The 24,670-nt window shown below is 36.0% G+C and overlaps 2 protein-coding genes, 3 non-coding genes and 1 pseudogene across 5 annotated transcripts; 1 reads left to right on the top strand and 5 right to left on the bottom strand.

The window, feature by feature from the left end:
• Positions 1-1,112: 1,112 nt before the first annotated feature.
• Positions 1,113-3,491, top strand: LOC145619451 (uncharacterized). Its single transcript, XM_081674143.1, has 3 exons — positions 1,113-1,357; positions 1,943-2,061; positions 2,932-3,491. The coding sequence occupies exons 1-3, from the start codon at positions 1,128-1,130 to the stop codon at positions 3,198-3,200; spliced, it is 618 nt and encodes a 205-aa protein (XP_081530269.1). The 5' UTR covers positions 1,113-1,127; the 3' UTR covers positions 3,201-3,491.
• A 2,331-nt stretch (positions 3,492-5,822) lies between these two features.
• Positions 5,823-13,875, bottom strand: LOC145619461 (protein transport protein SEC23 D-like). The gene is made up of 14 exons (XM_081674153.1): positions 13,448-13,875; positions 12,312-12,377; positions 11,548-11,601; positions 11,302-11,474; positions 10,989-11,175; positions 10,721-10,866; positions 10,491-10,645; positions 10,251-10,332; positions 10,017-10,132; positions 9,512-9,610; positions 8,024-8,147; positions 7,657-7,937; positions 6,529-6,743; positions 5,823-6,444 (listed from the first exon to the last, which is right to left on the bottom strand). The coding sequence occupies exons 1-14, from the start codon at positions 13,773-13,775 to the stop codon at positions 6,233-6,235; spliced, it is 2,238 nt and encodes a 745-aa protein (XP_081530279.1). The 5' UTR covers positions 13,776-13,875; the 3' UTR covers positions 5,823-6,232.
• A 9,638-nt stretch (positions 13,876-23,513) lies between these two features.
• Positions 23,514-23,593, bottom strand: LOC145626091 (small nucleolar RNA Z159/U59). The gene has a single exon (XR_014110957.1). It is a non-coding gene; the product is annotated as a small nucleolar RNA Z159/U59 (small nucleolar RNA).
• Positions 23,594-23,907: 314 nt separating this feature from the next.
• Positions 23,908-23,983, bottom strand: LOC145626090 (small nucleolar RNA Z159/U59; annotated as a pseudogene).
• A 203-nt stretch (positions 23,984-24,186) lies between these two features.
• Positions 24,187-24,269, bottom strand: LOC145626088 (small nucleolar RNA Z159/U59). Its single transcript, XR_014110955.1, has one exon. It is a non-coding gene; the product is annotated as a small nucleolar RNA Z159/U59 (small nucleolar RNA).
• A 234-nt stretch (positions 24,270-24,503) lies between these two features.
• On the bottom strand, positions 24,504-24,587 carry LOC145626087 (small nucleolar RNA Z159/U59). Its single transcript, XR_014110954.1, has one exon. It is a non-coding gene; the product is annotated as a small nucleolar RNA Z159/U59 (small nucleolar RNA).
• Between the last annotated feature and the right edge of the window lie 83 nt (positions 24,588-24,670).

Raw genomic sequence — 24,670 nt, forward strand, 5'->3', positions numbered from 1 at the left:
AAGGGTCTTAAGAAAACTATGTCAAATTTGTCAACTAGTTTCTTATTTAAGAGATTGTGACAAATTTGAGTTGAGGGTATTTGGTCAGCCTTGTGATAAAATAAATTTGGTTAGAAGGTTCTATACGACATAGATATAACTTGGTCATTAAGAATTATGGATGTTATTAGAAGAAACTCGTTTCCTAGTGACTTCCCAATTATTAAAAATATTTCATTGGTTGTAATCTTTATACTCCTTTTTTTGTGAGCACTTGTTAGTACTTTTTATTTTTAATATCAAATTATAACACTTAAAAATTAGACTTCGTACATAAATTAAGAACATTTACATTATGTGTTATGATTTAATACAATAATTATATAATTTGTGAAAAGAATTAACTGGAATTTATAATTTAAATATAGATTTAATATAATAATTTGATATTGTGAGTAAAAAGCTTGATATTAGGCCTCAATCATTATCTATGTCATTGTGTATGTTGTTGTTGATATTTTCTTATATCCTATGGTGTAGAGAATTGACATGGGATCCACAAATAGACATAAAATAAATTAATGGTCAATACATCCTATGGAAAACCCTAAAAATGGGCATAACTTAGGTCATGTAGATTGTAGGCCTACATGTTATGATATCAAGTCTTGTGCTTAAGTGGATCGTACCTAGAACAAGCCAAGAAAAAGTCATGTCGTGTTGTGTCTAACTAGTGTCATTCATTAAACCAATATAAAAAAAATAATAAAAAAACAAGTTTATAAACTTACTAAACCATTTGTTGTATCATGTCATTATCAACTGCCGACTCGTGTCATGTCAGCTAATTTCTTAGACGGTTAAACCTTAGTAACTTAACTCATAACACACAATGAGTCAAGTTAATTATGTGTCATGCTTGATCGGCTTTTGTGTCAGCTCGACCCTTGCCCAACTGTATACAACCCAGTAACCCACTATCAACTCAACCAACCTAACTTTTTTTTTTGTTGTTGTTGTTCTCAACCAACCTAACTTGGCCCAACTTAAAAAGCCTACTAAAAAATGGCGGGAATTGCCAATACTTCATTAACCGAACAATCGAGTAAGTAAATCAACTGAGCAAAACACTAAAAAGGAAAATCAAAATGTCAAAAGAGAAAGCGCCGGCGGCAACGGCGGCGGTGGCGGCGGCAACGGCGGCGGTGGCGGCGGCGGCGCCGGAGGCAGAGGAGTTGCCCAAAACGATCGTACGGCGAGTCGTGAAAGAGAAGCTCTCTGAGATTTCCACTGACGGCGGCGATGTTACTCTTCACAAGGAAGCTCTCATTGCCTTCTCCGAAAGTGCTCGCATCTTCATCCACTATCTATCCGCCACGTACTCTTTCTCTCTCTTTCACTCTTTCTTCCTTCTTTTTTCTCTCTCTAGTTGATGGATTTCTTTCGATTCGATGGTTTTGATTGCTTAATTACTTGTTACTGATGTTGGTTTTGTTAGGGTTTTTGAAAAAATTGAAAATGTCGAAATTGATTGCTTTCTGGGAGATGAATTGGTTAATTGATTGTCAATCATGTAATTGTATGATATAAAGATTGCAGATTTATGATTATTTATGCAAAATATGGTTTAAAATATAGGTAATTTGACCTAGTTTTATTAGAGGGTAGCTTGACCTAGTTTTATTTGCAGTTAGTAGTCATGTTGGTTATCTTTCTGGAGGTGTTTGTTATCGGTCTTCGAATCGTATGTGGTTTCTTTGGTTGTTCATAAGTGTAAGTTGGCTGATCCTATTGAGAATTGTTATCCAAAGAGTCACTTTCAGAAATTTGGGAAGAGGTCTTTGTAAATCTGTCTAGAGTGGGAAGTGGAAAGTATGTCTTGTTGAAATTATTCCGGGTATTGTTTCTCGAATTTGGGATTTGATTGCTTTGCTGATGGATAGTTTGATATGAATATGTGTAGGGCACACGACATATGCAGTGATTCAAACAGGCAGATTATTAATGCTGATGATGTGTTGAATGCTCTCGAGGAAGTTGAGTTTTCTGAGTTTATTGAACCACTGAGGGCCTCCCTTAATGGTTAGTGGCATTTTCTGCTTTCAGATGCTGTTTTGCTCGTCTCAACTGAGAATTTCTCATGATTGATCTGCTATTTAGTTTGTATTAAGAATCACCATATTGGCTTTACACTTCAATATGGCTTTTCAAGGAATCTCTAAAAATTTGATGCAGATTGGAGAAATAGATGTTTATCCATGTATTAGATAGTAACGTAGCAGATAACCTGAAGTATGAGAATTAATTCTAATGCTTTTTTTTTTTTTTTAATTCTAATGCTTCATTATTCTGCAGGTGGACAAAAGAAATTATAATTAAGACTGATAAGTAGACAACTTTATGATAAGCTCTATAGTGTTACTTTAGGGTTTTTACGTGCGTATTCCTTATCACTGCCATATGGCTTGGATATGTCTGGAAATCGGACAAGCTTAAGTCCTGCTTCTTTTTCTATTCATAAGCCCTTTTTTTGCTGGTTCCTTGACTGTTCATCTTAGGTTGCTATTGATTTGCATGATTATAGTATACAACAAAAGTTTTTGTATTTTTTTGTGCCTCAACTAATTCAATTCGGAGTCAAAATTCTTTTCCCTCCCAGGACCCAACCATCAGACCCCCAAAAAGTACATTGAACAATATGAATGGAATTCTGTAACGGCTCAGGTCTGAATGTATCCTAGATCAAATTGCTTACTGTGAGAGGGTAACACTAGCCCCTCTAGTCCCAAGCTACAGATTGTTGCTCTATGCCCTATTTGTTGTGAAGTTGCATGTTCATTTGCAGTTCTACTGCTAATATTGAAGTGGATTAAGGATGTAGAACAATCTTTTAGCATTTAAAAATGTATTACGGGTACAAGATTTTGGGGATCCTGACCAGCTTAATTTCAGAATTTAGGAAAAAAACTGCTGTAAAGAGAGCAGGGTCAGCAAAGGCAAAAGAAGAAAACAAGAAGAGGAAAGCAGATGAAGAGACAGCTACGGAAAATGGCAAAGCTGGAGAGACAGTTGTGGAAAATGGTGATGATGAAGAGACAGCTGTGGAAAATGGCGAAGATGAAGAGGCGGTTGTGGAAAACGGAAAAGATGAAGACAATGAAGATGAAGACGAAGACGAGGAGGAAGCTAGTGAAAACAAGGATGATTCTAATGATAGTTGAGTATAATTTCTGTAATCCATAGCACGTCATGTCTGGCTGACCTTCCAGCTAACACATGGTGTGACATAATTAGGGTAGAATTACAGACAGAGCTGACTAGCATGAATGAAATGTTACATTAGTGTGCTCGATGTTACTTTTCCTGTATAACTAAGGGCACTAGTCTGATGGGAGCTTATAATGTGTATCCTCTGTTTAGGGGTGAATTATTACTGAAATTCAGATTTCATAGAAATTGTAACCTGTCATTGCCTCAGTAATCAATTTTTGTTTGCTGTTAATTGATGTCTACAGGCACCTGTGTGTTTATGTTCATTCAGATATTAGAATATATAAAAATAATTATAGGAAACAATGGGGGTGTAAGGAGCAAACTTGTGATGACATTAGGCAAGGATGGTTTCAAGAATAAAGTGTAGATATGATCTATTGCATGTTTTTTTGAGGCCTTCTAGCTCTGATGTTTGCTTATATAACGCTATAACAGGGTGAGCAGAGCAGTGGCAGATGTATCTATCAGCTGGTTTTTCATCTTGACTCTGATGCTCCTCAATTCACCAGGTCTACAAATATTTCTTACGTCGAAGATATTAAGTGAGGTTTCCATCATCCTTAGAGGCATCCTATCCTAGTTAGCATTTAGCATACATGATATACTGCAATCTATGTAATAACGAGAAAGAGCACATATTTATAAACACAGCTGACATTTTTTTCAAGAAACTGGATAATAATTCAACTGGATATATAGTTAGATGTTATTTACTTGGAATTTTACATTCATACAAAATAACTCAATAGAAACTATAGAAAATTTATAATTACTAAATGATTTGATATCTTCTCAACGTAAATCCTCTCCATCTGATCATCTGACAGCACCTATGTGAAGATCATGTCAAGCGTAGTTACTCATGCCCAATTCTTCTATGTAATCTCTAAAACGTATCCCTATATAGCTTCGACTTCTTGATATAAATCATTCCCAGCTTGAACCACAGCATAAACCACACAAATGCGCAACACAGAATACAAAATGCAATAGTAATTCAGTACTTGTCAGCCCCCCTGATAAAACTGTCAAAAGCTACTTGAGTCGCTTCTGTTTACCTTCAGATCCCTCGTTGAAGGAAGGTGAGGTATGGAACTTGTTCTTAGTGCGATTTATATAGTCATTAACTCGATCATTAAAACTATCCCGTGCACCCACATTTGTAGGGCTTCTAATTTTTTTCCCAACACGATCAATATATTCAGAGGACATACCATTAATACTCTCTGCTATATAAGACTTTGCCCCATTTGCATGAGGAATAACTGGAATTGTATCTTCACGGCCGTGTATTGTAAGCATAGTTGTCTTTGGTGGCCTGGGTAGATTGTTGGTTGGCGAGGAAACACGTGGATGGTTTCTTTTATGATCTTGAATAACTGCAACCTTATTTGCTGCTTGTTTCCTGCTATCAGCTGCTGGTGGTGTCACAATTTGCTTGGAGATTCTAGGACAACGATCATTAAGATTTGTGGTTGTCATAATAACATTTGGAGGAGTTTCAGTGGTGACATTATCAACTCTAGGGACTCGAACACAACGATCCCTTAGAGTGACAGGGGAGATAAAACGAGTGGGTCGGATGAAAGGAGAAGGTTTTCGAATAGCAATGAAGAGCTTTTCACAGCAACTCTGCTGTTGTTCAGACTCAAAACCATTCTTATCCATGAAAATGACTAACACAAGTGTTTAATGACGCGACTAACTCAAGTGTTTATTGATAATAACACAGGTAGTATTGCTTGCTTCAAGGTATTACTTATGTAAGGCTGTTATTATAGGTTGATTTTTGGGATAAACTAATCGAAAAGCGAGACTTAAGAGGTTAATGATTGAAGGGGAATCTATGCTAATTCATCCCTGGAGTGGGAACCAACTATCAAGTGTGGAAAATAGAGGAAATATTGTTGTAAGCATTTCAAACTAAGCCACTAAAATTGTAACTTTGGTGCAATTTTTCAAAAGAAATGAAATGGGATCAAATTCTCTTTTTTTCTTGGCAAATACTCTTAGCTTGTCAAAATCCAAAAACACTTTCTTCCTCAATCTTCAACGTTTGGCATCTTCTAACAAAACAAACTACTTTTATCAATATTTCTGTTGGTTTAAGCTAAGAGGTGCACCAATCTAATTCGTTTTCTTTAATCAATCAAATAGAATTGATTTGGATATTCTGCAATAAAACCACTAAAGTATATAAATTTGTATTTTATGTTGTTGAAAGTTAAGTTTGGGTTCCTTTCTCATTTTACAAAATTAGTATAAAAAGAATTTAGCCAAATCACGTGATTACATAGTTATATCTTTAACTAACTTAGCATCTCAGAAAACTTGCAAAAAATGATGTAAAGGTATTTATTTTTCTTTAAAAGATGGGGTGGTTACTGGTTAGAGATTCCACTCGCCAACTTAAGGCTGACTTGAGGTCTCGAGTTCAAAGCTCGTCAAGGGAAGAACGGGTAGTTTCGGTTTTCATATGTAGATACACTGCAAGAGGGAGGTGTCGTTCTTAACGATGACAAAATGACTAATTTTAAGAAACGCAGAAGTGTAGTATGCATTCAAGGCCAAGAACAAATGCTAATAACAATGTACATTTATCCAGGAAAAAAAAATATTATTGTGTTCTACACAATGAGTCAAGCTCACAAATGTAAATAAGGAAGATTGCCGCGAACAAAAAAGTTTAATCTGTCTAAACCTGCTTTTCCACATTCAAATACACTCTTTCATGCTTCAAACCTCTTCATGTATGAAAATTGTCGTCGTTTGATCTTATCTAGTAGTGGTGCCCTAGCAAATTGATATCTCTAAACGAACTTTCAACTAGGGACCAAGTTCTTAAATTACCAGCTTGGCTGACCTTGATCGTATCAGTCTTTTCCCTCTTCAGAGCCTTTATTTCCATAGACTTCACGATTGAAATCTGCTTTTCTCTGCAAAGTATAAATAGTGTGGCACACCTATCCTTATATCTGATCTACTTCATATACTCCAACACACTACGGTTTATATCCTCCAAAAAGGAAACAAATCCCATGACACTAGTGAAGCCAGACCCCTCAACATCTTGTTCTTCAATTAGATAGTTCTCAAAAGCTGTGGCATCATCATGCCCTCCCCGGATAAATAAGAGTTTTGGTGTAATACTTCTCTCTTGTTTCAATTTGTTTATAGTTGTCCTTAGTAAGCCTGAGAGAACAATGAAATAACTATAAGAACTCATAGCATTTGCAGAAGTATGAAAAAAGCATATATCTTCAGAACAATGCTTACAGTCATGAGGTGGTGGGAAAGGCAATCCAGGATCGGCAGTTGAGGAATAAAACACAATCAGTGTTGTAAATGCATCCAGGAGAAATATCGGACTACCGCTGGTTATTAACGCAGCACGGCTCAGGGAATGGCGTGGATATGCTTGTTTATCTGGAGTTGTATACGAGGTCAACACAGGATATACAGCACGATGAAGAGAACTTGGGTCCAAGGCACTGCATTAGTAGACAAATAAAACGTTAAGTTCTCAGTTGAACTGCCAAATATAAAGGGGATTGGGACAGCTTCCAAAAAGAGCACATCTTTGGGTAATTAAAAAAGAAAATTAGAAATATAGGAATGAGGGGGTGGGGGAGATGGAGAATTGGAGGAAGACCATAGTTGATAATAATATGAATAAATGAATATGATGTATTTGAATCATCAACTGGGGTTTGCAATCCACGTCCTTCGAGAGGCTGGGCAATTGCAACTACAGGCAAATAAAAGTAGAGTGGTCTACGAATTTGTTATTATCTTCCTTCTCAATAACCTCCTCTATATGCACACTTTTTTTTCTGATTTTCTTCCCTCCCTCAATTGTAACTAGCTCTCCCCAAGTCCCAACTTACTAATGCTGTCATAGCAATTAGCAATAGTACCCCCCCCCCCCCCCCCCAAAAAAAAAAAAAAAAGAAAAAGAAAAAGAAAAAGGCTGGCCAATTGCAATTGTTTCTCTTGTGCTTGATATACGCAATTATATTAAATAAAATACTACCAGACAGTAAAAAGGATTATTTCAGTCTTTCAAGTAACCCACCAGACAGTAAAATGGATTATTTAGTTGGTTGTGAACTACTACACAAATATTTAAATTGCTAAACTGAACCAAGTATTTAGGTTGAGAGTCCTTGAGTGTTCAGATCAAGGGTCAAAAAGAGGGTTTATAATATAATTATCACATTGGTAAGTTTGTGTACAAATGAGCCCTACTCAGAAGGATTGGTAATGGAAGAGACTACAGATTATGTATAATCATGAAACTATGCCAGGGTCCAAAAGTTCCAACTTCCAAAACTGATACATAACTCTATATTTTAGTGGCAGAAAATTAATCATTCATAGTCAAATCGTTAGTGCACCAAATACCTGAAGAGACATTGCAAGAATATCCGGTAATCTGGATGAACCCCCTCCTCATGCAGACGAAGCAGAGGACTTCTAAGCAAAGCAAAGATCAAGCGAGGCAAAGGCTGCAACTGAGGGCATTGTGCAAATGCAACATCAATTTGTTGAACAGCATTAGAAGTTCCTGTCCCATACTGGACGAGTTTAAGGGCATCATTGTATTGCGCTGTAAGAATTACTAGCCAATCATGAAGCAGCATTCTACCCTCTCGAACACCTTGCTCCAGAGAAGCTTGAATGACCTACATTATATAAGGTTCTAAGAATTACTGGAATTACGTTTGGAATAAAAATGTACATATAGATGACAAGAGAAGGAAAGAGATACCTTGTGAACCAGAATTGAAAGAACCACCTCAGAATCAACACTGTCATAAAGCTCATTGATGTTACGAGCAGTTCCATACTGTAAAGTTCTAATTCTTATCCGCCGTTTGATTGAAAATTTGGGCCTGCAGATGATATTCACATGGTGAGAAAGAGGGAAATGCTTAGACAACTAAGCAAACTTAGCAAAGGCATGACCATAATACAAACATAAGTACATAACAGACATCTTTCACAGAAGATTCTCCTCCTAATGTAACTTAACCCTCATGAAAAAAGGAGGAAAATGAAAAGTACAGTTGCTGACAGCCTAACAAAGCCCACTTAGAGTACTCTGATCAGTGGTGTCATCAGAGAGGAAAGTGGCAGGGGGTGAAAGGCTACTGATGGGTGAGGATATAGGGTATTATACTAATTCATACTTTGTAATTAGAAATAAATGAAGCAAAACAGTATGACATCAAGTATTAATGGCAACTGAAGTGGACGGGAGTAGCCCAAGACCATTATGATAGAACTAGAGGCAGAGCTACAAAGAGTTTTCTTAGAAATGCTGCACTGGAGAGGGTGTCTTAAGCAGACTTGCACTTAGGATGATTTAGGCAAATGATCAATTAAAAGAGATGTAATATCAGAAATTCAAGTCTGGTATTGTCAATCATTGCTTCAGAGAGACCAATTACATAGACAAGCATGGCCAATGTACGGGCATAAGGCATTTAACAAACCAGATTTTAATTTGGGGTTCAAGTATCTGATTCAAATTTCAAGGTTCTCATCTGTTAAAAAAAAAAAATGAGTTGGGCGCTTGCGTTAGATGAATGGGAGCAGGGGCGGATCATTGAAGAGGCTTAATGGGGCTTGGCCCCTGATGGGTTTAGGAAAAAAATTGAATATGGAAAGGCTTAAAGGCCCATAAAATACACACTATTATCTAAGAAAGCAACTCAAATGAATAGGAGTACTACCCCAATTCCCAACAAAACACTGACAACCCCACCACCCACAAAGCCCACCCTCTCTCTCTTGCAATCCACTATTCCACTCTGCCATCAAACCTCCAATTTAATGAACTAAAGTATATGCACTTTTTCTAAGGGAGCACAATTAAAAGGCTAAAAACAAACATTAATGATTTATTCTATATTACGGAGTATTAAATTAATGAATAACTATGGTATGTATTATTAAATTTGTGAATAACTTTCGTATGCTTATTTTATCATATTGTTGTTTTAAACGTAAAATTATGTTAGAAATTATTGGCCCCCGAAAGAAAAACTTTCAAGATCCGCCACTGAATGGGAGCCAAGCTTTCAAGAAGGTCAACCAGTTTCCATTTCGCAACCCAGAGGGAGAGGGGAAGAGAGTGAACAACACTTGCAGTTAAAGTAATTATGACACCTCAAACCCAATGACGAGATGCAATTAAAGAGCACAAAATGAAAAGCAAGAAAATCATTCTGAATTACAGTTGTCTCAACCGTACCTACTTGCAGAACTCAATCCTGAACCTGAAAGCTCCTCAGGAGGTACAACCACAGAGTACTGGAAAGCAATTTGTAGCATAGGAGGTTCTGAGGCATGTCTATCAAAGAACACAGAAGAGAGCTTAATTTCAAAATGAAATCATAGAAGTGCGGACTGCAGAGCAATAAGCTGACTCATGAAGAAAGATTTGTTAACAATGATTTAACTTGAAACAATGACATTAAGCAGACAGAAATGCACCCACAGAACTAGCAGCAAATTAGACAACAATTGACAAAGAAGCCTCAAAGAAGCTCATCCTGTAACCAAGATTTGCAGGTATGACTTCATTATTTTGAACAGAATTGCAGACATGTTACAACTTATTTTTTGTAGTGGATACACCAATCAAAATTCTCTCCATGATATATTGGCTAAGAAAGTTTACAGAGACATTGATTTTGAATTAGTTGAAGACTTTAATTTTATGAACCAAATACAGTTGGGCGCGAACTGAAAAGTACCTTGAAAAGCCTTCAACTTTAGAAAATTCAAAGTCATATGCATAGGTTGCATAAGAATCACAACAAATTATGTGCTGAACATTTTCATATTCTGGATCAGGGAAAAAGTGGCCATACTGCATAAACAAAATATATAAAATTAATTATAAAAAAAACTTGTGGTCACAAAATTAACAACTCAGAAACAAAAACTGAATATCAAATGACTAGATAATATAGGTAGCACCAACTCACAGAGTGGCCAACTTTGAATTCAGAAGATGTTCTCAAACGTAGTACACAATTGAAAGCATATGGACGACTTAACATCCGATACCTGAAAGGTCATCAAAGAAACCAATCAGACTTGAAGGAATTCTATTAACATAAGAATATAAATATATAGTACTTATAATATGGCACAATTTAAATTAGTGAGATCCATTAACCGAGTAAAAAATTATAATGTGCTTTTGAGAATATTTGGTTACTCACATGTCCTGAGGAAGCGTAGTATCTTCAGTATTTGGATACAGAAACAGGGACCCACCACTTTCAATGCTTAGGAACTTCAGGGATGCCAAATCTGTATACTCATTTGTAACAGCAAATAAGTCCACACAAACACCTGCTTGAACAGCGACAGCAGCCTGTGAAATATATGACAACGCTTACATACCTAGTCATAGATAACTATGAAATAATTAAAATTAAATATGACTTACCAGTTCCTTGTAAAATGAGGTCTGCTCAGGAAGTAAAGCACGGTCAGCATCCTCTCGTTTACTAGCATATTGCTCGCCATACCGTCTTGTATCTAGTTGCCCAGCTCCAAAATCAGGAACACCAGACAGGAAAGCAAAAACCCTTGCTGTGACATTGTTAGATAAGATAAAAAGACTTCAGTAATTTTTCAATCATAGAGAGAAGACTGCACAAATAACTGTAAAACCAGGGCTCATAAAACCACCCTACAACTTGAAGCAGGAATACCTAATGCAAATGTGGTTCCATATTCTGATCCAAGGTAATTAAAAAGGGCCTCCATTGCAGCTCCAAAACCTCGGCCACCTAGTAGTACACCATCAAGTGCTTGACTAGCAGCTGCTGATTGTTCCCATGATGACATTGGTTTAAGAGTTTCAATGGCAGATGCAATCCGCTCTTTACAAGTCTCCACCTAGGTAATGATAGGAGGGTCCAAGACTTAGGGTACACAATCATATAGAATTTTCAAGGTTAGAAGACAAAAGTGGTTACTTTCCACTAAACAAAATAATTCAGCAATAACTACTTGAGGACATACTGGGGCTAAGAATGAAAACAAGGGCATGACATCTTCCAGCCCTATTTGTATTGTGCCATCTGCATCAGGTGGGATGAAAACATTCTTCACAAGTGGAACAGGGCCTTGCACATCATACAACCCTAATTTGAGGCTGAACACAGCAAGCCCAAAGAGTGCTCCAGCAGGAAGTGCTGTACAGAATTTTGATATATTAATCATAGATCAGCAGAAGTAAGAAGCACACTGTAGTTACTGCAATCTAACCTTCCAAAGCAGCCAGTAATGCACTCTTGATAAGGTCCAGAAACTCTTCGGAAGCTGCGAAAGGAAGGAGAAGTCAGCTAACTTTGCCAACTTCCATGGAGAAGAGAAGAAGATAAATACATCCAAGTATCTACCAGCTTTAAATTTTTCAATTATAATTGTCAAACAGCAGTATGTATGCTAAACAGCACATGCACACACACACACACAAGGTAGTCTCTCATACAAAGTGTCTAAACAGGTTCATACTTCAGTATATGAACACAATCAACTATCTGACTCCAAATCTGTTGATAAGCGCCGTTTAACTTATTGCTTGAGACTTTATCAACTTTGATTAGAACGCCAACGATATCAAAAATAAAATCCAAATACATCTGTTATAAACTAGTTACAATATTACAACTTTTTAATCACCTTGTTTAAATCACTACCATAAATATCAATGGCCATTGCTAGAAAAAAAAATTCTAAGAGTATCATACGTATCACTAATGGTTCGCAAATTCCCCTATATCTATAAGAATCCATTTCCGTCACAGCTCTTACAAGTTACACTTCATAAGAGAATCTAACAGATAGCCTGTGCTAAGAAGAGAGAAAAATAACATTCTAACACATTCAACTACTTTGTAATAAAAGAAGATAAACTAAAGTGACTATATCAAGCAAAGCTCCTCTAGTTTACTCATGGCTCTTCATTGAAATGGCATACATTTTGAAAATAATTTAAATTAAAGGAGGTAAGCCGAGGGGGTACTTACAAGACAGGTCAACTGCTGCCACATAAACTGGGCGAGCTTGCATTGATTCATCTTCATATCCTTCCGCTGAAATCATAAATGCAACGACCTCAATACATCAGAAATCAAACTTCTGGAGCTGAATTCAAATTATTCAAACAATACATTCGGAATTCAAGTTTCTTTCACCAAACCTAACAATTAAAAGTTCCTTATAGGCTCAAAATTAATAGCGATACCATCAAAACATGCAAAATTGCAAACCCAAAAAGAAGAATCAACTGCCTAATCAAACCCTTCATACCATTCTCAGAAACAAATTAGAATACTACACTGTGATATGCTAAAATTCACAAACCATTTTGACCACCTCAAACATCACAATCAGACACTACTGCAAGCATCATATTAAACTTGTGAATTCTCGGTTTAAAGCAAATACTTCACAAGCTTGAACACTTAAAACATAGTAAAATTCTGTTTGAGAGGAGTCATTTTACTCAGATTTTCTAAAGTTAAGCTGTATTGAAGGTACAGGGAATCTGATATTTCAACAATAGCAGTACATATTGGGTGTATAGAGAGCTTAAAAGTGTACTAACATATACAAGATTTGATTTTGGATACCACCTTCTACGACTTTGAACAACTAAGCTAGTTGGCAACCACAATTCCGCAAGTACTCCTCTATCTCGTCATTTTTTCTTCAATGGCATAATTCACATCAATCAAAATATTTACAACTTCCAAAACAATCAAATTGAAGTCCCTTTCACTAACAACAAGTCATGCAACATCAAATGTTGTAACCTTAATGCTGCATTTCTCACTAATCAAACCAAAACAAAAAATAATCCAAATTAATTTAATTTCACTCCAATTTTACCTAATTGATTAATAATGTCTCTAATTTAACAATTATGTTCAATTACCAAAAAAATTCACTAACAATAAGCCATCCAACATCAAATGTTGTAATTTTAATGCTTCATTTCTCACTAATCATACAAAAACCATGCACTATAAAATTAATAATTCAACATCACTCCAAATTTTCCAACCTAATTAATTAATAATCAATAACCCCTCTAATTTAACAATGGAATGCAATTACCAACAAAATTAATCAATCAAATAATTACAAAATTGCAACTTACAGGGCAATTCAAGATCAATGAAAGACGAAGACATCTCAGGGCAAGATTGAGGATGAGAGTACTTGGCAATGGAGTGGGCCGAAAGCCCATTAAGAGTACCACAAAGAGAGCAAGTCCAAGCCCATTGATCAAGCTCGCAATAAGAATTGAAGTAAGCCCAACAATTCTCACACCTCGGCAAATTCTCACCGTCGGATCCCATCGACGGTGAAATTCCGTTCTCATCTCTGCCGGAAAACGGAGAAACTGTAACACCCCATGGTAGACCCGACGACTCCTGCTCATCCGGGTTCATTGGAAACCGGGTCATCGAGGCCCGAACCGCCATTGTTTGGTAGGAGAGAGAAAATTCGGGTTGCAGAGATTTGATTTGATGTGATGAAAGTGTGGGAGAGTGTTTGAAGGTTGATGATGGTTGGGGTGTAGGATTAGAGGTAAAAGAGGTGCATGTTAGCGTAGGTTAGCATTTTTTATTTTTTGGAGTTGAATTGTCTAAAAGAGGTCCACGTCGGATGAACCAATTACGGTTTGCCACTTGGTGATGACGTGGCAATAATTTTTGTAATTTATGAAAGACGGTCTCACACACTATAATAAGGATTTGTTTCGATTTATTGAACTGAACTGAGTTGAGCTGAACTGAACTGAATTGTTTATGAGAGAAGAAAATTAGGAACTAACTGAAATTAAGCTGTAGAGAACAAGCCCTAAGTATGACCACTAATATAAGCTAAGCAAAAAAACATGCATATTGCTAATTAAGTTATTAGGAAAACATTGATCAATTACAATAATTAACCAAATTTAATTGTAAAGGTCCTATTTTTTGGAAAATTTTATATATTACGAATTTGATATATATTTTTTTTACGAGACAAAATGAATATTATATACTTCACTACTTCATACCTTCTTACAACTTTTTATGAAGTTATTAAAACTTCCTTCGTCAAACTCTCCTGATACTTGAACAAGATTTGATCTCATAAGCTTACTTAAACATTAAAATTTTAAATTTTTTACCAACAAACCATTCAATGATGACATTATCACAACAATAGTGCAAAATTCAAATGATGCTGTGATTAAAAAAAAAAGTGAGAGGATTATTATATTTTATTTTATTTGTGCAAATGGGCCCTAAAGGCAATCAAAATTACAAATGGAGGTGAGAGGATTAAAACCTATGATCTAACTTCTAACAATCACAACAGAAGACGATCACATTTTATATGCTAAATATCTATAATTGTGTAGGAGTAAAAATTATAAAAAGTTGATATTGTGAAACTATTTTGAGACAAATCTAACATCTCACATGACTATGTTTTGCTTAACGTATACTTCGTATTTCTCAATCTTCCTTTTAACCCCACTATCATATTAGGATTTTTTGTCTGAAACTACCTACAAAATCATTTTATATGCTTTTCATGTGGATCACGATGATACATATCATATTCATTTAGGAAATAAGACTGAAAATGTGTTCACGGGTAATTACTTTTATCGGTGTCTTAATTTAGAAACATTTATCTACCGCTCACTTGTTGAATAATCGGTAACCTTCCCCAATTAACTAACAGCACCTACGAACATCGTGCGCACCAATAGAAATTTGACACATCATCAAAAAAGGGGAGAAAATTAGGAGTAAAATATAAATTAAGGGCCTGTTCTCATACGTTGAAATTCAGTTCAGCTCAGTTCAGTTCAGCTCCTAATTTCCTTCTCTTATAAAATATTCATTTCAGTTCAGTTCAACTCAGTTCAGTTCAGTTCAGTAAATGAGAACATGCACTGAATTCTAATGGAACGTGGGCATTATTATAGCCAACAAAAACATGAGAAAGTAAGGTTGTATGTAGGGACCACATACAACAATTGTATGTGTAGCCTTTACCTCGCGAGAGACATGTCAAAGGGTGGTGAATTGTCATAAGAACTATTTTATGGTCAGAGCCAAATTATAATATTTTGTTTATATTTTGTTAAAGAAAGTTAGTTAATTAATCAATCAATTTGGATACTTCTCTTAATATGTATCCAATAGAGTTTATTTGTACTAAATATACCATCTATACTATTATGTATACAATATTAGTAAACCAATTAAATAAAGAAATTAAACTTAAAATATAAAGAGAGAGTGAATCACATCAATAGTAAAAATAAGTAAGAAGTACAAATTTATTATTGAAGGTTATAATACTATAAGAAATTACAATGACACCATAAAGACATCACCATAAGAAACATATTGCCTTACGTATGGTTGGGAATTGGGATAAGTTATATATCAATTTACATTACAACAACAGGCGCTGTTATCATTGGAGCAACGACAATTCCCCTTGCAATCATCAGGACTACACGGGTTTTCTGGTTGGCAATTTAACCCAAATGGATAAACTCTAAGACTGTCGATACCTTTTTTGTTAAGTAGAAACAATATTATTAGCTCGTTGCACCTGTTCCCTCTTTACCTTGATAATAGTACATATCCTGAATCGAATGTCCATTGTCTTGATCTTATCAAGCATCCAAGCAATCGATATTTCCTTCCCTCGAGAACCTTTTAGATTTTCCAGCAATAACACATAATCGGAAAGGATGAGAACTTCCTCCTTTCCTTGTGTTCCATCCCATTTTAACGCTTCAAAGCATGCCCAGGCCTCACACTGTAAAGCCGAGGAAGCAATACCATGTTTGCTTCCATCATCAAAAGTGTAGAACAGGTCAAACCCAGTGACAACCCAGCATATACCCACCCTCATAGACGCCTTATCCCACGAATCGTCAACTTGCAAAATAAAGTAAGCAAAGCCAGATTCTGTACTACTAAGTAGAGCTGTCAAAAGTTGACCCGACCTGAAATACCGACTCAAACCCGATTATTAACCGATCCATTTAAACCCGAAAAAATGGTGACCCAAACCCGACCTGAAACCAACCCTAGACCCGAGTTGACCCGAGTATGTGAGACCCGAACCCGAACACGAATTGAGCTGGAGATGACCCGACCCGAATGTAACCCGTAAATTATTGACCTGAACCGAACCCGACTTGAACAAAAATTGACCCAAATCCATTTTAACTCGTCAAAACCCGAATTTAACCTGACTTGTTATTAACATGACCTGAATTCAACCGGACTTGTTCTTAACCTGACCCAAATTTAACCCAACCTGTTACAAACCCGACCCGAAATCAACGCGACTTATTATTGATCTGACTTAAATTCAACCCTACTTGTGTATTGACCTTATCCGAATTTTACCAAACCTATTACTAACCCGACCCAAAAATTCAACCGATCTGTTACTAACCCGACTCGAAATAAACACGACTTGTTATTGACCCGACCTAAATTCAACCCAAATTGTTCAGTCCTGACCCAATTTCAAATCACCTTAAATGCAATTTAGACCACCTTATTATTGTTGATCAAAGCATTTTGTCTAGGAAGACCAAGTCGGTCTAGGCCAGCAAAAGAAAGGAGCATCATCCTTAAATTATATTTGTTGTATGGTCAAAGAAGATAATTATCTTCCTAAATTATAGACTATAGTTCCCTAGTATATTGCCATATATATTATAGTCAAAGGAAATAATTAGCTTGATAAAAAGGATAATTATCTATTTATATTTAGTTCAACCTGAATATGACCTAACTTGGAAATGACCCGACCTGATTGTAACCTGCAAATTATTGACTTGAACATAACCCGACTTGAATCCGAGAATGACCCGACTTGGAAATGACCTAACCTGATTATAACCCGCAAATTATTGACTTGAACCGAACCCGACTTGAACCCGAGAATGACCCAACTTGAAAATGACCTGACCTAATCATAACCTGCAAATTATTAAGTTGAACCGAACCTGACTCAAACCCGAGAATATTCCGACCTGTTTTTAACCCGCAAACTATTGACTTGAACCGAACCAGACTTGAACCCGAGAATTACCCTAGCCCGTTTTAACCCGTGAAAACCCGAATTAAACCCGACCTATTTTTCATCTGACCCGAATATAACCCGACCTAAAGCCGACCTGTTATTAACCGACCTAAACCCAACCCAAACCCGATAAGAAGTATGACCCGACTGAAGCATGACCAAACCCAAACCGCATAGGTTATTGATCGAATTAATCCGAATTGACCCGACCCGAGTTGACCCAACCCACTCTTACCAACCTAAACCCGACCCGTTTACTCGAATTAACAGCTCTACTCGAATCCTCCAAAATTTCTCAAAAAAGTTGATATTAGCCTTCAATTTTGAAATTTTTTGACTTATTTGCACTTATTAGAAATAAAAATTGCTGAAATGTTTACCGTGCTCCATAATACCCTCCGGGAGTCCAATTGGTTGAATGAAACCATCCAATTTGCCTTTAAACGACCAATTTACCAGTTTACTACTTGCACCGATTTCATTAACTCATTCCTACCACGAAGATTTATGACAACATATAATGATCATATATGGTTCCAAATGGCATTATATGGCGCCGAGATGTATCCCCTATAATCTAAAGGCTTTTCGACATCGGGCCCCGAAATCTCTAAAATTTCTCAAATAGCATGGATATTAGCCTTCAATTTTGGAATTTTTTTACCTTTTTTCGCCCGTAAATAAAAATTGCCGAAATGTTTACCATGGTCCGTAACACCCTCCGGGAGTAAAATTGGTTGGGTAGAACCATCCAATTTGCCTTTAAACGGCAAATTTACCAGTTTACAACTTGTACCGATTTCATTAACTCAATCCTAACACGAACATTTATGACAACATATAATCATCATTTATGGTTCAAATGACATTATATGACCCCGAGATGTATCGCCTATAATCTTATTTCTTTTCGACACCGGGCCCCGAAACCTTCGAAATTTTTCAAAAAGCATGGATAACTTTGGAATTTTTGACTTTTTTCGCACGGAAATAAAAATTGTCAAAATGTTTACAATGTCCCCTAATATCCCCCGATAGTCCAATTGGGTGGGTTGAACCATCCAATTTGCATTTAAACGATAAATTTTCCAGCAAATTTACCGGTTTAAAACTTGCACCGATTCAATTAACTCAAGCCTGCCACGAACATTTATGACAACAAATAATGATCATATATGGGTCCAAACGACATTATATGACCACAAGATCTATTCCCTAAAATTTAAAAACTTTTAGACACCGGGTTCCGAAGACTCCAAAATTTCTCAAAAAACGTGGATAATTAGCCTTCAATTTTTGATTTTTTGACTTTTTTCGTCCATAAATAAAAAATGCCGAAATGTTTACCATGTTCCCTAATACCCTCTGGGAGTCTAATTGAGTAGGTGGAACCATCCAATTTACCTTTAAACGGCCAATTTACCGAATTACAACTTGCAACAACTTCATTAATTCAAGCCTACCACATACAAATAAATCCTCCAAAATTTCTCAAAAAGTGTGGATATTAGCATTCAATATTGGAATTTTTTGACTTATTTTCGCACACAAATAAAAGTTGCCGAAATGTTTACCACGGTCCCTAATACCCTTCGAAGTCCAATTGGGTGGGTTGAACTATCCAATTTGCCTTTAAACGGCCAATTTACCGGTTTACAAGTTGCACTGACTATATTAACTCAAGCCTACCACGAACTTTATGACAACATATAATGATTATAAATGGTTCCAAACAGAATTATGTGACCCTAAGATGTATCCCTTAGAATTTTAAGACTTTTCGACACCAGTACCAAAACCTCCAAAATATCGAAAATGCGTGGATTATTCAATTTTGGATTTTTTTAACTTTTCTTCGCCCGGAAATTAGAATTACTGAAATGTTTATCATGGACCCTAATACCCTCCGGAAGTCCAATTTTATTGGTGAAACCATCTAATTTGCCTTTAAACGACCAATTTAGCGGTTTACAACTTACACCGATTTCATTAACTCAAGCCTACCACGAACATTTATGACAACAAATAATGATTATATATAATTCCAAACGAAATTATATGACCCCGAGATGTATTCCCTAAAGTTTCAAGACTTTTCAACACTAAGTCCCGAAACCTCCAAAATTTTTAAAAAATCGTGGATAATTAGACTTCAGTTTTGGAATTTTTTGACTTTTTTTTCACCCGAAAATAAAAATTGCCGAAATGTTTACCATGGTCCCTAATATCCTCCGGAAGTCCAACAAGGTGGGTGGAATCATCCAATTTACTTGTAAACGACCAATTTATCAATTTACCACTTACACTGATTTCATTAACTCAAGTCTACCACGAACATTTAAGACAACATATAATGCTCATATATGGTTCTAAACGGCATTATATGATCACCCCGAGATGTATCCCCTAAAATATTAAAGCTTTTAGACATGGATATTAGCCTTCAATTTTGGAATTTTTTGACTTATTTTCGCCCAAAAATAAAAATTTCCGAAATGTTTACCATGGTCCTTAATACCCTACGGGCGTCCAATTGGGTGGGTTAAACTATCCAATTTGCCTTTAAACGGCCAATTTATCGGTTTACAACTTGCATCGATTTCATTAACGCAATCCTACTACGAACATTTATGACAATATATAATGATCATATATAGTTCCAAAATGCAGTTTATGACCTTGAGATGTATCTCCTAAAATATCAAGACTTTTCTACACCGGGCCTCGAAACTTTCGAAATTTCTCAAAAAACGTGGATATTAGCCTTCAATTTTGAAATTTTTTGACTTTTTTCGTTCGGGAAAAAAAAATTGACAAAATGTTTACCATGGTCTCTAATACCCTCCAGGAGTTCAATTCGGTGGGTGGAACCATCTATTTTGCCTTTAAACGACCAATTTACCTATTTACAACTTAAACCCATTTTATCAATCAAGCTTAACACGAACATTTATGACAACAAATAATGATTACATATGGTTCCAAACGACATTATATGACACTGATATGTATTCCCTAGAATTTCAAGTCTTTTAGACCCCGGGATGTATTCCCTAGAATTTCAATACTTTTAGACACCGGGCTCCGAAAACTCCAAAATTTCTCAAAAATGATTAGCCTTCAATTTTTGAATTTTTTGACTTTTTTTCGCCTGAAAATAAAAATTGTCGAAATGTTTATCATGGTCCCTAATACCCTCCGGAAGTCCAATGGAGTTGATGGAACCATCCAATTTTCCTTTAAACGGTCAATTTACCGGTTTACAACTTGCTCCGATTTCATTAACTCAAGTCCACCACAAACATTTATGACAACATATCATGATCATATATGGTTCCAAACTCAATTTTGGAATTTTTCGACTTTTTTTCGCATGTAAATAAAAATTGCCGAAATGTTTACCATGGTCACTAATACCCTCCCGGAGTCCAATTGGGTGGTTGGAACCATCTAATTTGCCTTTAAACGGTCAATTACCGATTTACAACTTGCACCGAAATTCTTAAACTCAAGTCTACCACGAACATTTATGACAATATATAATGATCATATACGGTTCCAAACGTCATTATATGACCCCAAGATGTATACCTTAAAATCTCTAGGCTATTCGACGCCGTGCCCCGAAACATCTTAAATTTCTCAAAAAGCGTGGATATAACCTTCAATTTTTAATTTTTTGACTTTTTTTCGCCCGGAAATAAAAATTTCCGAAATGTTTACCATGATCCCTAATACTATTCGGGAGTCCCATTGGGTGGGAGGAACCTTCCAATTTTCCTTTAAACGGCCAATTCACCGGTTTACAATTTGCACCGATTTCAGTAATTTAAGCCTACCACGAACATTTATGACAACAAATAATGATCATATATGGTTCCAAACGGCATTATATGACCCTAAGATGTATCCCATAAAATTTCAAGATTTTTTGACACCGGGCTCTGAAACCTCCAAAATTTCTCAAAAGACGTGGATATTAGCCTTCAATTTTGGAATTTTTTGACTTTTTTTTTCCCGGAAATAAAAATTGCCGAAATGTCTACCGTGGTCGCTAATACCTTCCAGGAGTCCAATTGGTTGTGTGGAACCATCCAATTTGCTTTTACACGGCTAATTTACGGGTTTACAACTTGCAGTGATTTACTGTTTTACAACAGCCAATTTAATTAAATTGCATCGAACCCGACTTGAACCGAAATTGATCCAAACCCGTTTTAAGCCGTCAAACCAACCCGACGTGTTACTAACCTGACTTGAATTCAACCCGACTCGTTCCTAACTCGACCCGAATTTAACTCAACCTGTTACAAACCCGACTTGTTATTGACCTGACCCATCTGTTACTAACCCGACTCAAAATTAACACGACTTGTTATTGGCCCGACCTAAATTCAACCAAATTGTTCCTAACCTGATTTCAAATCACCTTAAATGCAATTTATACCACCTTATTATTGTTGATCAAAGCATTTTGTCTAAGGAGACCAAGTCGGTCCAGGCTAGCAAAAGAAAGGAGCATCAGACTATAGTTCTCTAGTATATTGTCATATATATTATAATCAAAGGAAATAATTAGCTTGATAAAAATGATAATTATCTATTTATAGTTAGTTAAACCTGAATATGACCTGACTTGGAAATGACCCGACCTGATTGTAACCTGCAAATTATTGACTTGAACATAACTCGACTTGAATCCGAGGATGACCCGACTTGGAAATGACCTAACCTGATTATAACTCGCAAATTATTGACTTGAACCGAACCCGACTTGAACCCCAGAATTACTCGATTTAAAAATGACTCGACTTGATTATAATCCGCAAATTATTGACTTGAACCGAATCTGACTCAAGCCCGAGAATGACCCGACCTGATTTTAAACCGCAAATTATTGACTTGAACCGAACCCGAGAATTACAGAGGGAGTAAATCATATAATATGCTCACATAAGAGTGATAAATAGTGCAAAAAGTCCATTATTGTAATATTAATAAAACGGAGGAAGTACATTCATAAAAAGGTCAATAAATTCAAATATAGTACTTACTCCGTTTTTTTAATATTGCACCACTTACTTTTTAAGGAAGTTTCACATTTATTGCAGTTCACACTATAAATACCTAATATACCCTTGCTTTTCAACCCTTACTTTTATTTTGTGCATACAATCACATGGACAACTTGGTATTTCTATCTTTCTCTCTCATCTTTATTTCCACTACCAAAAAATTTGTGCCAAACCCTTATGGTACAATAATAAAAGAACGGAGGAAGTATAACTTCTACCGAATAATTAAAGGTCCAAGAAGAAAAATATATTACCCCGTATTGCTTATTCATTGAGTTTGATACTTTGATATTTTAGAACCTTACTATAATAATTTTCAAATATCTAATTTTTCTTGATTATCCTCATTCTTCAATGTCAAACTAAAATTGTTTGCAAGGGAACCTTCCACTCAAATTATTCAATATTTATATATACTTCCTACAAGAAGTAGAATTGTTGTCGAGTTGATAAAAAGGATATCAAAATCTAATAAAGCAAACAAGAAAATACTTCTTGACAATTGTTTCCCAATTTAATACATTTTGACAATCATTATATACAAGAAGTTCAATTGTAGTAATCCCAATTCAAACCTGTACCCTTTCCCAGACCTATCTGTATTTTAAGACCGCGAAGGTAAGGTACCATACCATCTACCTACAGCTTTACATTCCTTGGAGGAACTAGCAAAAGCTTTAAATGACTTGCAAGTAACTTTGCAAGGAAGAGATCCACCTCAAATTCAATAATCACCAGAGAAACCATCTGGGATGAAGATTAGAGGCCGAAATAACTCTTCAGGTCTGCACTTGAAAAGAACTCATTTCCTCAAAGCACTCGTTAACATTATAAACCATACTACGGATGGTAAAGAGGCAAATCTTCTACTAATACGCGCTGAATGTGAACCATCCTAGCAAAACCTCTTAAAATCAAGCCCCTCTCATTGCTCTTTTAGCCAAAGACCCATTCACCTGCAAATAAACACTATACTTCGCACTGCAATATTTTTTTTGTATCAAGACTGTTAACTGTTGATCTGTTGCCTCTTCAGTTATCATATAATTCGTCAACATGGAAAATCTCAGGAGATAAAAGGTCATATATTTAACATCACCAGAGGCAACAACATAACTTACAAATTCTCATAAACAATTCTCAGTTTCAGAAACAGCCATTCACACCTATCTGTTCATATCAGCAAGATGTCACTTGGATTGAAACAATATCAGCTACTAATAAGGAGAACAACTAAAGCCTCCTGGCACAGGCTAACAACAAAAACTAAACAAAACCTTTCCTCACAACTTCACACGATTAAAAACCATCAACCTCCCCTCCCTGCCTGCAATTCGAATGCATTCACCCCTTTGCGCATAATACCTTATTACCTATCAATCTATCCCCGCTTCCTATCGCTTAAGATAAATAAACTGAAGTCCCCTCAGTTCAGGTCTCCAATTTTTTTCCACAGGGAAGATATCAGAACTTAACTTTACATCATCATTGGAGACACTTAATTCAATTACAGAGTTCCTGCCTTTCCTTGCCTATTTGCATGTCGCTCAATTGACAAATAAAAAAATAAATCCATATCTATATGTTGACAAAGTCACCACTCTCGTGCACCAAAATATCTTGATTAATCTCAACACCGTCATACACTTCAAGATCACAGTCAATATAAAGATTAAACCAATCAACAAAAGTTACTAAAGCCTCTTCAGTTCAGGTCTCCATATAGTTTCCGCATGAGTTTCTCAGAAGAACGAAAGTTATGTTTTCATCATCATTAGAGGCTACTAATATATATTCCACTACAGTACAATTTAACAACCTCTGCAGTTTGTATCCAGAAAACAGTATCAGAAAGTTTTCCGCTTGCCATCAAGCTTGACACTAAATATTTTTATGTTAACGCGGCCCAATTCATAACCCTAATGGTAATTACCACCCATACGGCCATACCCATGATGTTGATGAAAGTTTGAATAATATTACAAACTACAAATCCAGTAAAAAACTACTACTAATACCTCTTCAGTTCAGGTCTCCATATAGATTCCGCATAATAAATCTCGGAAGAACGAAAGTTATGTTTTGATCATCATTAGAGGCTAGCATTTAGCAATTGTTCACATCCTTTAATGTACCATATTCACACCACTTACAAAAGCAATACATCAAAAGAAAACAGAAGG

Source organism: Chenopodium album, chromosome 3 (assembly GCF_948465745.1).
Source record: "Chenopodium album chromosome 3, dcCheAlbu1.1, whole genome shotgun sequence".
In the NCBI taxonomy this organism is placed as follows: domain Eukaryota; kingdom Viridiplantae; phylum Streptophyta; class Magnoliopsida; order Caryophyllales; family Amaranthaceae; genus Chenopodium; species Chenopodium album.

Coding starts and splice junctions, on each gene's coding strand:
- LOC145619461 (XM_081674153.1), bottom strand. CDS start 13,775: ATGGCGGTTCGGGCCTCGATGACCCGGTTTCCAATGAACCCGGATGAG. Junction 10,867..10,988: donor TGGAACCACATTTGCATTAG/GTATTCCTGCTT, acceptor ACAATGTCACAG/CAAGGGTTTTTGCTTTCCTG. Junction 6,744..7,656: donor TTCTTGCAATGTCTCTTCAG/GTATTTGGTGCA, acceptor CTACTAATGCAG/TGCCTTGGACCCAAGTTCTC.
- LOC145619451 (XM_081674143.1), top strand. CDS start 1,128: ATGTCAAAAGAGAAAGCGCCGGCGGCAACGGCGGCGGTGGCGGCGGCA. Junction 1,358..1,942: donor ATCCACTATCTATCCGCCAC/GTACTCTTTCTC, acceptor GAATATGTGTAG/GGCACACGACATATGCAGTG. Junction 2,062..2,931: donor ACTGAGGGCCTCCCTTAATG/GTTAGTGGCATT, acceptor GCTTAATTTCAG/AATTTAGGAAAAAAACTGCT.